The 16602-nt window shown below is 39.4% G+C and overlaps 2 protein-coding genes across 2 annotated transcripts in view; one reads left to right on the top strand and one right to left on the bottom strand.

The window, feature by feature from the left end:
• Window positions 1-2207: 2207 nt before the first annotated feature.
• LOC144643321 (uncharacterized) lies at window positions 2208-7932 on the bottom strand. The gene is made up of 5 exons (XM_078502532.1): window positions 7622-7932; window positions 6409-6729; window positions 5020-5206; window positions 4137-4330; window positions 2208-3712 (listed from the first exon to the last, which is right to left on the bottom strand). Exons 1-5 carry the CDS (start codon window positions 7687-7689, stop codon window positions 3538-3540), a joined length of 945 nt encoding a protein of 314 aa, XP_078358658.1. The 5' UTR covers window positions 7690-7932; the 3' UTR covers window positions 2208-3537.
• Window positions 7933-9213: 1281 nt separating this feature from the next.
• The window catches only part of LOC144642886 (uncharacterized), a 35210-nt gene continuing 27821 nt past the window's right edge, over window positions 9214-16602 (top strand). The window contains exons 1-2 of the mRNA XM_078501989.1: window positions 9214-12174; window positions 12683-12751. Of these exons, the coding sequence (XP_078358115.1) occupies window positions 12069-12174; window positions 12683-12751 (175 nt within the window). The 5' untranslated portion in view covers window positions 9214-12068. The remainder of the gene's footprint in view (window positions 12175-12682; window positions 12752-16602) is intronic.

The raw sequence follows: 16602 nt of genomic DNA on the forward strand, positions 1-16602 counted from the left end.
AATTATGCTAGCACAATCTATAAAAGCCTACCCAAGTCTCACGCATTGTGTAAATACGTAATCATCAATTTCGTACCCAGATCTTCTCAACCCTCGGAGAGAACATCTGGTAAAGTCGGATTTTGCTCGCGTCAAATGTGTCAGAAATGAGACACACGACGCAACTACGCATGCTCGGCAATTTGGTAGATGAAAAGCTCACTTGGCCGCTGTAAATAGCTCATGAACTTTTTCTCATACAAGGAAAGACAAGCAACACAATCTTGAAATATAGTCGAGGAAAAAAAAAGCCGCCAGTCGTGTTTTTGCTGATAAATTAAAACACTCAAACCAGCCTTCAACAGTGGAGAAAAGCGCGCGCTGTGTTTGACGCGTACAAGCTAGCTGTACGCGTCAAGTACAGGTCAGATTTGCAAAGTTTTTTGCCCATCTTTTTACCCACGAATATCGTCATTTTAAAACATTTTGTTCTAACAAGCTTGAACTACAAACTGTATCTATAGCTTGTTCGCATTAGTAACGTTCAAAACACGACGCGTTTGTAGAAAAGCCTTTAAAACCAAATATTTCTCTACTAGTTAACGCACGGTGCGCGCGTGCCAAACAAAGTTTACATCATCCGCGCGCAAATGCTGAAGCTGTTCATCAGCCTATCAGATTGGCGAATTGAACGCACTTGACCACATGTGTACTACCGTGGTAAGTAGACATCTGGGTATGAGATTAACGTAATCATATTCAAGAAGAGAGCCCGGAAGGACTCCCCTATAAAAATGACGGGGATGCTCCTCGGAAAATTTCGAAAAAAAAAACTTAAAAGGTATCACAATCTCATTTTGTGGGCACGGCCCAAAAAGATTAACAGGATTAATATTTACCTAAACACCTCAACAGACGAGTTCTGTTTGGGACCAGCATGCACTGAATTCTGTGCAAAATGAAAGTAATACGGAAGTTGAGCAATACTAAAACGTGCTAGAGTGGTGTCTGGCCATTGGTTCGATCTTTTGTCTATACAGGTTGCTTAATCTAGAAATGGTCTGTGGACACTGCCTGCTCCCAACCAGGTCCCCTCCGTTAAGGATGTCTAGATTCATGAGGTACCAATTTTAAAAATGCAAATTAACTGGCACTGGCAATTTGATGACTGGATGGCTGTTTTCAAGTAAATAATGCAGAAATAAAGGTTATTTGTGTAACACGGGCGTTACCTATTTCGCCTTTTTTTTTTTTTTTTTTTTTTTCAGATCAATCTTAAAGGCCCCTAAAAGTTACCTTGACAACTATAGCAGCGGTCCATTTAGGTTTTAGCACCCTAACCGAGCATCCCCATCGTTTTATAGGGGAATTCCCCCTCCCCCCCTCCCCCCCCACCCCCCTGGGAAGAGATAGAGCCGAAAACTTAAACTTGTGACTTATGAACTGTTCTCGCAGGCTTAAAAACGTCGAAAAAAACGCATAAAAATAAAATAAACAATACGAAAATATTTCTACTTCATTTTATTACAAATACACAACCATAAAAGCTGATTTCAGGAAGGTTAAATATTTACAATTGCACCTAGTGAAGACATTTGTATAATTGTGTTGGTAAGCTGTAACCAGACAAACATAGGAAGTAAGCCTGTGCTTACAGTCGAACCTTACCTTTCTATCACCGACGTCAGTTATCTTAGCTTCGACCCGGTAAAATGGGATCAATTTTTGTTTCTGGGAAACCGTCCTCGGTCAGAATACACCTACCTCGGTAGAAAAAGGCGTCTATGGCTGGTATAAACCGAGCTCGGTTGTAGTGTAGTGTGCCGACCACCGTAGAAACCGATCATCGTTCACAAAAACCGTTATTCTTTAACCGTTCTCGGTTAGCCACATTTCTTATAACCGACGTCGGTTTTAAATTTCGGTTTAAGTCCAGTTTAAACCGAGCTCGGTATACTAGTCCAAGTTTAAACCTAGTATGGTTAAGTCCAGTGTAAACCGAGCTCGGTTAAGTCCAGTTGAAACCGAGCTCGGTTACGTCCCTTTTAACCTGGCTCGGTTTAAAGTAGTACTCTAGTCCTAACCGAGCTCGGTTTTTGGAAGTCAGTATTGTCGCCCCCCCCCCCCCCCCCAAAAAAAAAAATAAAAAAATAAAAAAATAAAGAAATAAATAGTATAAAGAAAGAAATAAGGAAAGAAATAAAACAAATAATAATATTCTGTTTTACTTCCATTTTTTATTTAATTCAATTTTCGCTCTACACGATTTGAATCCTTTTTTTCCTGCCTCCGTCCCTTGTTGAGTACACTCTACCATCTTGTTGTGCACAACAATAATATACCCCCGATAATAAACGAAATAGTATGCAATACAATAAATACTCTAAGACTTGCTTACAATTTTTAAAGCTCATACTTTAATTTGTCATTAATCAGTTGTATATAAAGCAGTTTACAAATCCATTCTAGCTATTGCGGTCACAATACACCCGCGCCATCATTCCTTTCCGTTTGTGCTTCGATGTCCTTATTTTTTAAAAATTCATCAATTGCTGACTCTAAAATACGCTTTACAATTAAAAAAAAACCTTAACTTTTAATATCCTTTCGTTTAACAAACAGGGTGCATTCAATTCGATTTGACGGAATCCGGTATCAGTATTTGGATCATGTCCGACCTTAAAAGCCAATCCCGAGTCGGATTTACCAATGGAATCCACCCTCATTATTATCTGTATTATTATGCTCTGACTAATCTAAACCTCTTACAAATTTATAGATGAAAATGAATAGCTAATTATTTAATAACTTGATTTTAGGATATATACTTATTTTGCATTTTTTTTTTCTTTTGTTTTAACAGTGGTCGAACCCTGGAGAGGTAGCGTCATTGTCAACTTCACATTCTCAGTTTAGACCTTCCTGTGATTCGTCGAAGAAGCATTCATCAAAATAATAAAATCAATCTAGACGTTAAAAACGTTAATAACTTGCTGTCCTTTTTAGCCTTTTTCAAATTATTAAATTGTTTTAGTTTTCAATTTCGGCATTTCTTTGACTTTTATAAGGTAGTACGCTCAATGATAGAGGAATATTCTTGTTATATGTTCATTTTCAAATTTATAGTTTGTGGCTAAAAGAGATCAACTTAAATTACGTTTAATTTTTTTAGCTGGTGTGTTGCTGTAACTTTTAATTTTGTAAAGATTGCCTCGATTAAGATAGTACGAATTGGAGTTCGTGTTCAATCCTGGACATAATGTTAGAGAAGCAGGGTTTGACGTGTATCTCAAAGGAGCTATGTCATGTAGAACTCAACTTGAAACAAAATGACAATTTTTTTTCATGTTTGTTGCTCAATTATCTGTCTTAATCTTCGTCAGTCCAAACATTCAGTATTTATTGCCTGATTGTTATCACTACTTTCGTGCTTTTCCTACGTGAGAAAACTATTATTTTGATGTTTTCTTCAATTTGAAAGTGATTAGAAAAATGACTTTAAATATCGTGACATAGCTCCTTTAACTTTAATTTTTTTGTAAATTTAGTAAAATTAAATTATTTATGTACAAATGAAATAATAATGAATTTCACTGAAATTCCCCGTGCAGTTGTCTGGCTAGTTTTGCAATTGGGAGCCGTAGAGATGTTGCCAATCATCTCTCCTTCTTTCACAGTACAGACTGGTAATGTTACACACTTCTCCGACTTTCCCCCAGGCATCAAGATAATACTGTTAAAAAGAGGGAGGAAAAAAACAGTTAATTATTTGTATTATTATTTATATGAATCCTTTTTACTCATCTTCACTTTCGGACCCCTCCCCAAAAAAATCTTTACCATTATTCCATTACCCTACATTTATAGTGGCCACCCTCAGGGAAAAGGAGTCAAGTTTTCGCTTAACAGAGATTGGTTTCATATGGTAATGTAGCTTGTCTTATTCTTTTGAACACCACCGTGCTTGGAGGCCTGTGTATACTGCTATGGATATGGCTGAGCATTTTCAATTTTTCGACGTGACACTTTAAAATACCGTATCATTCTGAAATGACACCATTTGAAGTTGAAAACGCTGTAATAACTATTGGCGTGGTATCCTTTGTTTATTTCACACTGATTTGTTTCCCATGTTTTGTTTCACTTGTTTCTCTTACCTGGCCTTAATCGTCTGGGGATTAACTGCAGAGTCTAACTGCAGAAAGATCTTGTCGCCTGCCCTCACTCCTCTCCACCTCGCGTTTCCCGCGCTATAAGGGGAGCTAGCCACAGTAGCGTCCCCTTGGTCTACCTTCCAGGTGAACGTGTGAACTTTATCCTCCTGGAGATTTCCTTTCTCCAGGACTGCGTTCTGTTTTTGAAAAACAAAATGCCGTTTAATTCATTGTTGCTTTTTTTAATCAAACTACAGCTTACTCCCAATAACTCGAACCCTCGCTTAATCGAACCTCGCGCTCGAACCAGAATCGATTACCCCTAGGTTTTTGTCATACAATTACTCTATTTCCAACCTTGCTAACGCTAACCCTCGCTAACTCGAACCTCCAGCCAACTAGCTCCAATTTTCGTATCCCTTCCGGTTATTTTTCCATACAACTTTACCCTCGACAGCTCTAACCATGTCTGTTAATGAGTGATATGTCAAAACAAATGGTGTCCTGTATTAAACAACATTGAATTTATTTTTCAATAAAAACTTACACGAGTCAGAGCCGCGCCCAAAAAGAAAGCGAGAGAATTGGCTAGTGAGATCAGCGCGAGTGCGAAGCGCAGGGGAAGGGGGCATTCATTCCCCGCAAAAATCTATTGAAAAAAGGGTTGTGTGAATAGTCTATTAATGCCCCTCCAAACACGAACTGTGGCACACTATTAACGTTCTAGAGACTTCGGATTATATTGTTTTTAAGTGTTTTTTTTTAGAAAAAACATCCTGCAAATCGTAAGCAGAAGTTTCGACGTTATAAGTGTAATAACTACGCATCATGTACAGTAAATTGTTTTTGAAGCGTTGCATAATTTTACTTGTACATAAAATCGTACCTGTTGACGCGAATGTATCATATTTCGCAGTCTGTATATTTCGCCCTCGTACAGAACTGCATGACTGAGGGCGCAAGTGATAATGTGGGTCTCCTCCATGAGTCTTTTAAAAACAAGGTTGCACCCTTTCACACTGCACGTTATAACTTTCTCCGGGCACATTCCGAGATGTAGCGTAACGTGGCACCTTAGACAAGACAAGAATAGATAATAAGTTTTGTTTGATTTAAATGATGTTTAAATAGCTAATTTTTTAGTTGTATATTAAGTAATGGAATATGTTCTCCACCATTGCGTTTACCAGGGGAACGTTGGCCTTTACACGTAGATTGACAAGAAATATTGAAGATCATATAGCGATTTGCGAAGGCAGATGGAATATAGACTTTTGAAACACAAAGTTTTCAGTATTTTCAACACTTTCCTTTTTTGAAATTTATTTGAAACGTAACATTGAGATTTCTCGGATTAAGTCTATTTCTTCTCTTGGTTTGATGCCCGATTACCAACATTTTGCCCTGAAAATTTCGGACCTGGGGGGTAGGGGTGTTACGACCCCCTCTCTCTCCACCTCATATGCCTCTGCGAGCTAAGGGGTTTCAGGTGCGCTTATAAGCTGTGGGGGCTTAGCGGGGGTGGGGGGCCTATAATCGGATGTATTTTTTGTTTCCAGGTAGATGGGCCTATAGCCGGGGGGAATTATAAGCGGCAGCGGGGCTTATAACCTGAATTTTACGGTATAGCAGTAGAAAGGGAAGTATCAGTATTCTGAAAAGAGCGTTATAAAAAACACCCTTTAACATAGCGATAAAACAGGCCTTAAGCTGACTTCAATTGTTCCACATTTTGAACAGCCCACATTTATCTTTCAGTCGTAAGTGTACATTTTTTATTAATTTAGAATTTCTACATGGGAGCTACTTGGCTGAGAATGACTCGGAGGGAAACGGATTGCACTTTTAAAAATCAAGGGCTTCTGAGGGCGCAGGAAAAAAGGAACTATTTTGGAGATCAGCAAAACTAACCTGAACGAAATTTCTTTGTTGCTATCGGTATGATCGAAACTTCCAGCTAATTGTTGAAAACCCACCAATAAAATCTGAAAGCGTTCTTTTGTTTAGCCGTGTCAATCGGTTTTGAACGTTTAAATTGCTGTTTCAGTTTTATTAATAGATTTCAAGCAGTTTGAAGTGAGTAGGAAATTAAAGAAGGTGATCCGATAAGTTAGACTTCATCCACATGGGTCTGGATGAGCTAGTTCACCTGTAATATTAAATCTCCGAATGTTTCAGTTCGTAAAGTTGCTGTAAGGGTATGAATACTATGTTCTTCCCCTCGACAACCATTATTCGATTTAAGTACTACTTTTAATTAAGGATATTTACTTACCAGAGAAGCTTCTCCCCACAGCCTAGGGGACAGTCCACTTTTGGCCGCCTTGGGCAGTGCCGGTTGTGGTTCTCAGCCTCGCTGAGGGTTCCGATCCAATCACATTCCCCTTGAATGCATTTGACCTCTAAACTGCTTGTCATTTTATGCAAGGTGAAATTAATCCCAAGGTCCGCCATACTGAAGGTCCTTACCCTGCACTCAGGGCATTTCGCATGTGGATTTCCATTTTGCAGTTCATGTGCAAGAAGGCGCGTGTAGCAGCCGTTACAACCTGAGTGCCCACATGATAGCGTTGTTGGTTTAATCATAATATTTTTGCTGAAAACAAGAATACAATGTTAAGCTGGAAAATGTGGAATTCTTGTCTCAATGAAGGGGGCCTATCATGCGAAACACCCTCTTCATAGCTGGTATTTATTAGAATTTTTTACATTTTCTAAAAAAAGGCAGATTCCCCACCCCCTGGACAAAATAATTGGTGAAAATCCCCACCCGGGAGCAATGGAAGGTGGTCAAATGTCCTTCAAACCTTGTTGCAGGGGATCATATAAGACCCAAAACTCTCCCTTCGGAACTTCACATACAATCAAAATCCCTACTCTGAGGAATGACCTGACGATGAAATTCCCGTGATTAGCCCCACCCCCCCCCCCTCCCCCGGCTTAACATTGATAGGTGAATAAGATCGCTAGATATCGAGTTATACTATACAGAATAAAGAGATATAAGCGTCTTTTGAAAGTAAAGGAAACGTGTAATCCAGGAATTGGGATCACTCGACCTACTCCCCACGTGGTGATTCGGCCGCTGAGTTCCTTGTAGAACTACTGTTCGTGCAATTCCGCAGAACAGAAGTTGTCAATCAAACCAAAACAAATCAAGAGTCTTACGCCGGAATTATTAGAAATTTACTTACGCGTCAGTTAGGTTCGTGTTTGATTGATTCGTCATTAGCCTGCATAACAGGCGGGTTATTTTTTGCGGGGTTATTGTGATGTCAAAAACCTAGCACTTCACGCTTCGACCCTCAAAATAAACCGCCTGTTCTGCAGGCTATTCGGCATTAACGATCCATCTATGTGTAACTATCGCACTTTTTGTAAGAACTGATTTCGAAAAGCTACGTGCTAACCAAGGAAAATTTTGTTATATAGCGAACGGTCGTTGCATTGGCAATGAGCAATAATTTTCAGTCCATATTTCAACTTACCATATACTGCATTCGAGGTTTACATCTACGTCTTTTGTAAACGCACAATTAAAGACATGGTTATCCATTATAATGTTGCAACGGAGGAGCCGTTTATATAAAATGATCCTTAGTACTGTATTTAATATTGACTCTTCAAAGTTGCACGGACGTGATGTCGATGGCGACTAGACTACAAATATCTTGCCAGTCATCTGTTAATCGTGCCTGGGTTTTTTCCGGCTGTCACCGCAATAACAATGGCAGGTTTTGTATTCTTTTAATATGTAACCTTTCCGGTCTTAAATTTCAGAGAAACCAGCTAGATTTGAAAATTTAAAGTTCAGTTGTTGTGCAATAGACGCAACTCGTGAAAGTAGTTTTCTCATTTTGTTTTTAGGTTTGACGCAAGCTATTCTAAAATTAAAGTTCACATATAAACAATCCAAGTACACACTTTGCACAACGCAACGTGGTTCCTTGACGGGGTGCCTTGTTTCGCTAAATGCCTCGCTATTAGCCAGCCACTACCCCCCGAAAATGTCAGTCAGTCAGCCAATCATGATCTGCGAAATCGCGTCTGTTTTTTATCACTTGATTCTCCTTTTACAGGACATGTTTTACATGTGCATCGTTCTGGCCTTTTCAAAGCTGTGATCGTGCGTGGTCCTTCTTCATTTTTTTGTAATGTCAGACACTGGCGAGGAAGGCGATGTCATTGACGTACCCGAACGGGCCAAAAAGATTTCCAAAAAAAAATTTATATTTAAACGGCCTTTCGTTTTTTTGCCAAGACGAATGAGTAGCGTGCCTCAAAAAGGAAAACTGAATGACTTGACGAACGCCGGACGTTTAAAAGAAATTGGCTTCTTTAAACATCACAGCGCAAAGGAAATTGGAAGGCTGCTCCTGGCTACCTTCCCAGCGCTGCTTGGAATTGATTTAAAGAGGTAAGGCATGTAGAAAGAAATGCAAATGGTTCTTACATAAGAAATCGCCTGGCGTTTCCAGTATTGTCTTGGACGCATGTGAATTTTTTGGTTTTTTGGAATGGCCAAACGTCGGTTTTCGGTATAGCCCTAGTTTTCCGCTGGTTTCTGGTAAACAAGGGAATGAGGTTGGGTGGACTCTTTCACAACGCTCACCCTGCGAGCAGAGTTACTTTCGATCTTCATAGATCAGTTCTCCCGACTATTAAATCAAGGAAGATCGAAGAATTCGAATCTTCTGCTAGCAAGGTAACAACGCTCCGCGTTTGATTCTGCTATAGCTGGAAACCAGCATTTTAAAATATAAATTTCCATACGCGTAGCTTTTTACATTCATGACTATCTTAGCGCTCAAATTCCAGATTCGTGTGGTTGTTGTGATTTGCTATGTGCGGGCCACCGCTACACGTGCAGTTGTAGAATAATAAGCCAATTTTGCTCTTCAAGCAAAGATACCCATATCTAGATGTTCGAGCTTTTTATAACGAGGCATAACACAATCACCAAAGGAATTTTGTCATGAAAATGCAGGCTTCAAACTTTTTGCCCCTCCCCTCCCCGACTAGTATCATTTGCTTGCTCAATCCAATCCACTCGCAGACAAAAATATGTGCGTGTGGAAAGCCGTGCAAAACAACATGGAGTCGATGTCTTGCAGTGGTTTTATCTTATATCCTTTAAAACCTTCGTTTTCTAAATAATTATGCATATGCATTTCATGATAATTTCATGCTAACTTTATTATAACTTTTGATTAGTTTTAAGTTATGCTGTAAGTTAAATGGACCTTTACAAAAATTAATTAAGTGGTGAAAAATTTGAATTTAACATAGGCTTTATAAGCTTAATGTTAATCTTAAATTTGTGTTAAGCTTGTGTTAATGTTAAGGCACATCAGGCACATAAGCTTGCTGTCTGTGCAGGACTTCCATGTGAAAAATAACTACCAATAGTATTTTACATCAAACTTTGATTGTTCGCTTTGTAATTTTTGCAATAAAAAAGGGGGGGGGGGGGGGGCTAAACTGCAGAATACCCTGCAACTAAACCTGTTCCGTGTGGCCACCGAGAATGGCTACGCGGACCATCCGATCAAACGCTAGTACTGGGAGCGAAAGTAGTACGAATTTGAAAGAATAATTTTCTAACTCGTCAACGTGTTTTTAATCGCTGACTAACTTTTTGTCGGGTGTATTTCGCAGTGAGTTCCATTTTAGTTTGCTTGCAGTTAGTTTCACTCCGGTTTGCTTGCGGTTAGTTCCACTTCGGTTTGCTTGCAGTTAGTTCCACTTCGGTTTGCTTGCAGTTAGTTTCACTTCGATTTGCTTGCGGTTAGTTTCACTTCGATTTGCTTGCGGTTAGTTCCACTTCGGTTTGCTTGCAGTTAGTTCCACTTCGATTTGCTTGCAGTTAGTTTCACTTCGGTTTGCTTGCGGTTAGTTTCACTTCGGTTTGCTTGCAGTTAGTTCCACTTCGATTTGCTTGCAGTTAGTTTCACTTCGGTTTGCTTGCGGTTAGTTTCACTTCGGTTTGCTTGCGGTTAGTTTCACTTCGGTTTGCTTGCAGTTAGTTCCACTTCGATTTGCTTGCAGTTAGTTTCACTTCGGTTTGCTTGCAGTTAGTTTCACTTCGGTTTGCTTGCGGTTAGTTTCACTTCGGTTTGCTTGCGGTTAGTTCCACTTCGGTTTGCTTGCGGTTAGTTCCACTTCGGTTTGCTTGCGGTTAGTTTCACTTCGGTTTGCTTGCGGTTAGTTTCACTTCGGTTTGCTTGCGGTTAGTTCCACTTCGGTTTGCTTGCGGTTAGTTCCACTTCGGTTTGCTTGCGGTTAGTTCCACTTCGATTTGCTTGCGGTTAGTTCCACTTCGGTTTGCTTGCGGTTAGTTCCACTTCGATTTGCTTGCGGTTAGTTCCACTCCAGTTTGCTTGCGGTTAGTTCCACTTCGGTTTGCTTGCGGTTAGTTCCACTTCGGTTTGCTTGCGGTTAGTTCCACTTCGGTTTGCTTGTGGTTAGTTCCACTTCGGTTTGCTTGCGGTTAGTTCCACTTCGGTTTGCTTGCGGTTAGTTCCACTTCGGTTTGCTTGCGGTTAGTTCCACTTCGATTTGCTTGCGGTTAGTTCCACTCCAGTTTGCTTGCGGTTAGTTCCACTTCGGTTTGCTTGCGGTTAGTTCCACTTCGGTTTGCTTGCGGTTAGTTCCACTTCGGTTTGCTTGCGGTTAGTTCCACTTCGGTTTGCTTGCGGTTAGTTCCACTTCGGTTTGCTTGCGGTTAGTTCCACTTCGATTTGCTTGCGGTTAGTTCCACTTCGATTTGCTTGCGGTTAGTTCTACTGTTGTTCAGTGCTTGCGGTTAGTTCCACTCCAGTTTGCTTGCGGTTAGTTCCACTCCAGTTTGCTTGCGGTTAGTTCCACTCCGGTTTGCTTGCGGTTAGTTCCACTCTGGTTTGCTTGCGGTTAGCTCTTATTTGTTTGTAAGGGAAGCACACTAAAACTAACTAAAGCCGTTTGTTCGACTTTCATTTTATAAGAAACAGGACGAGGTAAGATTTTGACAATTATCGATTCACTGTGTTATTAACTTTGTAGTTTCTCGTTTTTCTTCACAATTTTGAAACACAAATAGTTTTATTTGCTTGATGGCATAGACAAAAGTTCGTGAGTGAATTTCGAGTGTTATATGAATAAATTTCGACTTCGTAGACGCGTAGCCACTTTACGAGTAAACTTGGAGAGCTATGAATAAATTTCGACTGCGTAGACGCGTAGCCATGCACTTTCCTAGTAAACTTCGAGAGCTATGAATAAATTTCGACTGCGTAGACGCGTAGCCGAGTAGCTGGCTGCACCGTGTAGCTTGGTATGCGGGTTATTCTGCAGTTGCTCCAAAGGGGGTTACCCTATTTGTCTGTTAAGGAACTGGAAGACCTTTTATATGCCTACAATTTCGTAACTTTATCACCTTTCATAAATGTTAGTGAGAACCGATTGATTCAAGCTTTGTGAGAGGGAAAAGCAGGAAGCACTCTGTTTCCTCAACGCCACAATTATGCACTTATCATTGCCTTTCCCGGGGGTTGACCCCGGGGGCACCCCCGGGAACGTGCAGTGAATAGTGCAGTTTTGTCACAAATATTGTCCCGCGGGGTAGGGACGTTTTGTTTTTGAAAGGAACGCGCCAGACCCCGGAGATGCACCCCCGGTATTTGTTTGACATCGGTAGCCAGTTCATCACTTTCAAAATCCCGCCAACTTTTTATAGGAAAGGTTAACTACCAATTTTTCATGTGTGCATGCTTATATTATTTTGTACAGAAATGTGCAATGAATGGGTGACCTTATCTGAGGATGGGCCCTTAATTATTCTAGGCTAAGACTTCATTTTGAATATAAATACAGTACTAGGAAAAATGACATATAGAGGCATTGGTTGTCTTACTTTGCAGGATAACCTTCATCAAGAGTAATAACAAAGGCCATGCAATGGATGACATTAGGCATGGCCTTATGTCTGGCGATGACCTGGTGAAGGAATACTCAACTAACCATGCCAAAACGAATGTTTACTTTGTTTTGGATGACTTAGCAGGTACTCTAAAAGTCTGTGTTAGACTAGATTCAACTTAAACTTGATTAGGGGACTTTAATCTGAGTCTTGGCATCAATCGCTATTATTAAGGAAGGCTATAAGGGTTATACCGGAACTATGTATAATTTTTGAAAATGGATTATGATTGTAACCAATGCAGGTAGAAAAGGTTTTACTAAGGTTATATTAAATATGTATAATGGCTTTTTATTTCCTTTGAAATGTGAAATGAATATTTTATACATTGGGAAATTATTGTGATTTCCATTAAGCAGCAGTGAACCATGATTGCCAAAACTTTTTCTTGTATTTAAAAACAAAACTTTCTCTGTCAGTTGTGCAGTGCAATTTCATTTCTCGGGAGTTGACTTGTGGAAAACAATTTCATTTCCCAGCTGTTATGGGTGATCTATACCACCCCCCTCCCCCCATACCACCCTCTGAATTCAGTGACTTGGGTGATGCATAGTCGAGATGAACCTTTTCTTCTTTTTAATCACTGATGTAGCGACTTCAACTGACGGGGCACAGTCTACAGTAACTGTAGATGTGAAAACTCCAACTCCCAAGGATGGAAGTAAGTAAAGCTAAGACACTACCCCATTTTCTTTGAAGCAAGTATGATTTAAATAAGAGATGGATCTTTGATATCACCCTTACAAAATCCAAACATATAAAAATATATCTAGTCTGTATGCAAAATATGTCTGTTGTGTATCTTCTACAGAATAGATACATTTTAGATATATCTGAAGTGTACTCCTAAAATTTCAGATGGCAGACTTTCTGGGATATATACATTTTGAATATATCTCAAATATACCTATGGAATATATCACGGCAAACATGCTGGGAAAGATACATTTTGGATATATTTCAACTATACCTGTATAGAACAGGCCTACTTTGGGACCTTTAGTTGCCGTAACTTTGGGCGACTTAAGCAAAATTATTGACAGAAACAACATGGCGACTTTAGGCGACTAAAGACTTAGGGCCTCTTTACATGAAAGCCGAGTTGAGTTTCATCCCGGGGTGAATTTCGTCCCGGGATGAAAAAATTTTCATTTTACATGAGCGTGTTTATCCCGGGATGCTGGGACGTAAGTCGTCCCGCCCGAGTTGAATTCATCTCGCCCGTGCTTACATTACTCTATATTTCATCCCGGAAAGACTGTTTACATGACGTTTTTCGTCACGTTTCATCACGGGATGACATTTCAACTCGGTATTTCATCCCGGGATGAAATTGTCGCAGGATGAGTTCATCCCGGGACGAAATCATGTATCATCATGTAAACAGCAACAAGAAAATGACCAGACACCGAGATGAATTCATTCCGGGACGAAAACTCTCATGTAAAGAGGCCCTTAAGGTGGACTTTAGATGAACCTAAGCAACTAAAATTAAAATAATTGTAATTTCTACAATTATTGTAGAATGATTACGCCAGCAATATTACAGGTTGAACTCGCTTAGTTTACTATTAATGAGTAATGCATACTTTTACATTAGCCCGGGCATTTACATTACATTGGATTTCTGGTAGCATTGGGGTAAAAATGTTTCATGTACCTGTCAATTTTATTTGTGCTAATAGTATCTTAACAGATCCTTGGGGCATCATTAAGGTAAAATTTTATCCTGGACATACGGTACCATATAAAATGCAACCTTGTGTGAAGGGACCTTCAGCAAAAATTATAATAAACCTGAGACATAAAAAATGCCATCAAGGGTTCAAGTTGAATCACATAATTATCTATTTTGACTCCAGTAATTTATTCAAGCCCAGTGTTTCTGGAATAGTTTTTATTCATTATTTTTCACAGCCATATATGTTGCCATTATTCCTAAAGCATATTAAACCTCAAATAAATGTCTAAGGGGTTTATTTACAACTACTGTACCTTGGAGCCCGGGGGCTTAATGGATGGAACCCCATATATTATTGCATAATTTAAGGCAATGTAGGGAAACGAAAGGCGACTTTGTGTGACTTAAGGTTCATTGCACATGCAATTCTTCCGGTTGTCCGAGATGACCAGAAATATTACAGGGCAACCATTTTTTAACAAATTTAAGAGCCTGGTTTCAGTACTTATTGGACTCAGTATCATTTTATTAAATATTCAATCATCTTTTTCTTAAGAGTTGGAAAGCTTGTTGAACCAGTGATATTGGGATAGAAATCCAAATTTTAGGACCTTGATAAAGTATCATAAGCTGCTTAACCCTTTAAGCCGCAATATCCACATACAAGTTCTCCTGACTGATCTCCATACATTCTCCAGTAGTATTAGCTGAGAGAATTTGTTAAAACATCAAAGCAATTTACCTTTGGTGATGATTCTGTTAATTCTCATAACCTTTTCACAAAAGGGTTAAAGTTTGTACGACAATGATATGTGATCAATAACAACTGGCCGATCTAGTGCCATAACTATGTACTTGACTACTTGTTGGAAACAAATTGAGAAACATCGCAGGCAACAGCCCAGTCAAAGAAAGAAAAAACTATCATTTTTAAAACGGTTCTGTGTTGTCTATGTTGGTAGTATCAACATGATAGTTACCTATATATGCTGTGTCACACTAGGCCGAAACATGATCAGTCTGATCACGAATGAAACATGTTTCGCTATGAAAAGTGTTCACATCAGGCGGTGCATTGCACGAATCATGATCGAAACATGTTTATTCTGAGCATGATCGAAACAAACTCAAGAGGTAGTTTCCATCATGATCAGACGAAACATGTTCAAAATGGTGGAAATGCGGAGAGGGTGTGAGTGCCATAAGATCCAAAATTTGGCCTGGCATTATGAGACCAAATTTTTGTTGAAGTATGGGCCAATGTAGTGATACAATGGGAATTATTGACCATAGGTTGAAAGTAGAATATTTGGGAGAACATCGCCATGAAACTTAACGACAGCAGCTGCAAGCGCGATGCAAAACCAAAATTTACAAACAATTCTTCTTGTACCGAAAATAGCGCAAAATGCCTTCTGCTCGCTAAATGCTGGAAAGCCCTTCTCCTCCGGAGGGCTTGAAAATTGACACTAAACCAAACAGTGAATGGAAATGTTGTAATTTTGAGCTAAGTGTACAATACAAGATTTATGCAAGTACCATAAAACTGCATAAGTTACACAACCACGCACGAAACATGTTTGAAAATGACATCTGATGTGAACAATGCGTTAATGTTTCGTTGAGAGCTTAATTCACGATCAAGATCAGTCTGGGCCAAGATAAACTGATCAGCCATTAGTCCATGCAACTTGCTTTTTCAGTTCTTATACCTCCAGGCGTAGTCAATTGATGGAAATCGATATCGGAAATAAATCGATACACTCAATATCAATCGCTGATTGCTATTGATTGATATCGGTAATCGATTACAATCGAACTCACAGAAAAAACTTATCGATTGGCAAAAATCTATAACAAGCGATAACAATTGATAATAATCAATAATTATCATTATTATTCATTCAAAATATTTCTTCGTTTCTGATTGGCTTTCAATCCCCGGCTAATTCCAACTAACCGGCTAGCACCTACCAAATTTGGAAGACGCTTCTATTATATCAATCGTCCAATAATAGAAAAATTATTGGACGATTGACGTCAGGCAACAACGGCTTTGTACAGAGCTCAGCCGAAGGCGAAAATGGTCGCTAAATTTCAACATTGCGACGAAAAAATGGCCAAAATATTAGATGATAAAGATAGCAAAAACATCAAAAAAACTTTGAAGGGAAGTCACTTGATTTTTAAAGCTTATCTTCAGGAGAGAAACATTAAAAAACCAGCGACACCGGAGGAATTGGCCACTGTTAGCGAAAATTCTACGCCAAAGTTAGTAGCCATTTTAATTCATTTTGTGTTTTTAGAGCTCTTGGAAATATTTTGAATGAATAATAAAACAATTATTGAATTCGGCTTTCGTATGATATGAAGAATTATGCAGATCGAGGAGGGTGTTATCCGCCGAAGCCGAAGGCTGAGGCGGATAACACCCTCCGAGAACATCACACCCTCCTCGATCTGCATAATTCTTCATATCAGACTTAGCCTCATCCAATAATTGCTTATGATCATTATTATTCCAGCTAATATCTGAGCATTCAAACAGGTAATAACTGCTAGACACATTATTTTGGTAATTTACCTTCACCTGACATTTAGTCAGCCTTTTTCAAATCTGTTTGGGAAAAGGCACACGAAATTAATGTCACTTTGACAGGAGATGTTCACACACAATTGCATGAGTTCTGTTACTTGCACTGCAGTTAGTCGGTCTGTTTTCTTTACTGGGATGATGTGAGAAACTGTTGCTCCAGTAACATCGTCATCTGCCAGCTGAATATTTGACAGTTCAAACAGGTTAATGACAGCTAGATAAACTGGTAATTTAC

Source organism: Oculina patagonica, chromosome 1 (assembly GCF_052425735.1).
Source record: "Oculina patagonica isolate OP01 chromosome 1, crgOcupat, whole genome shotgun sequence".
In the NCBI taxonomy this organism is placed as follows: domain Eukaryota; kingdom Metazoa; phylum Cnidaria; class Anthozoa; order Scleractinia; family Oculinidae; genus Oculina; species Oculina patagonica.

Coding starts and splice junctions, on each gene's coding strand:
- LOC144643321 (XM_078502532.1), bottom strand. CDS start 7,689: ATGGATAACCATGTCTTTAATTGTGCGTTTACAAAAGACGTAGATGTA. Junction 6,730..7,621: donor AACCTCGAATGCAGTATATG/GTAAGTTGAAAT, acceptor TCTTGTTTTCAG/CAAAAATATTATGATTAAAC. Junction 3,713..4,136: donor CCCCAGACGATTAAGGCCAG/GTAAGAGAAACA, acceptor TCTTTTTAACAG/TATTATCTTGATGCCTGGGG.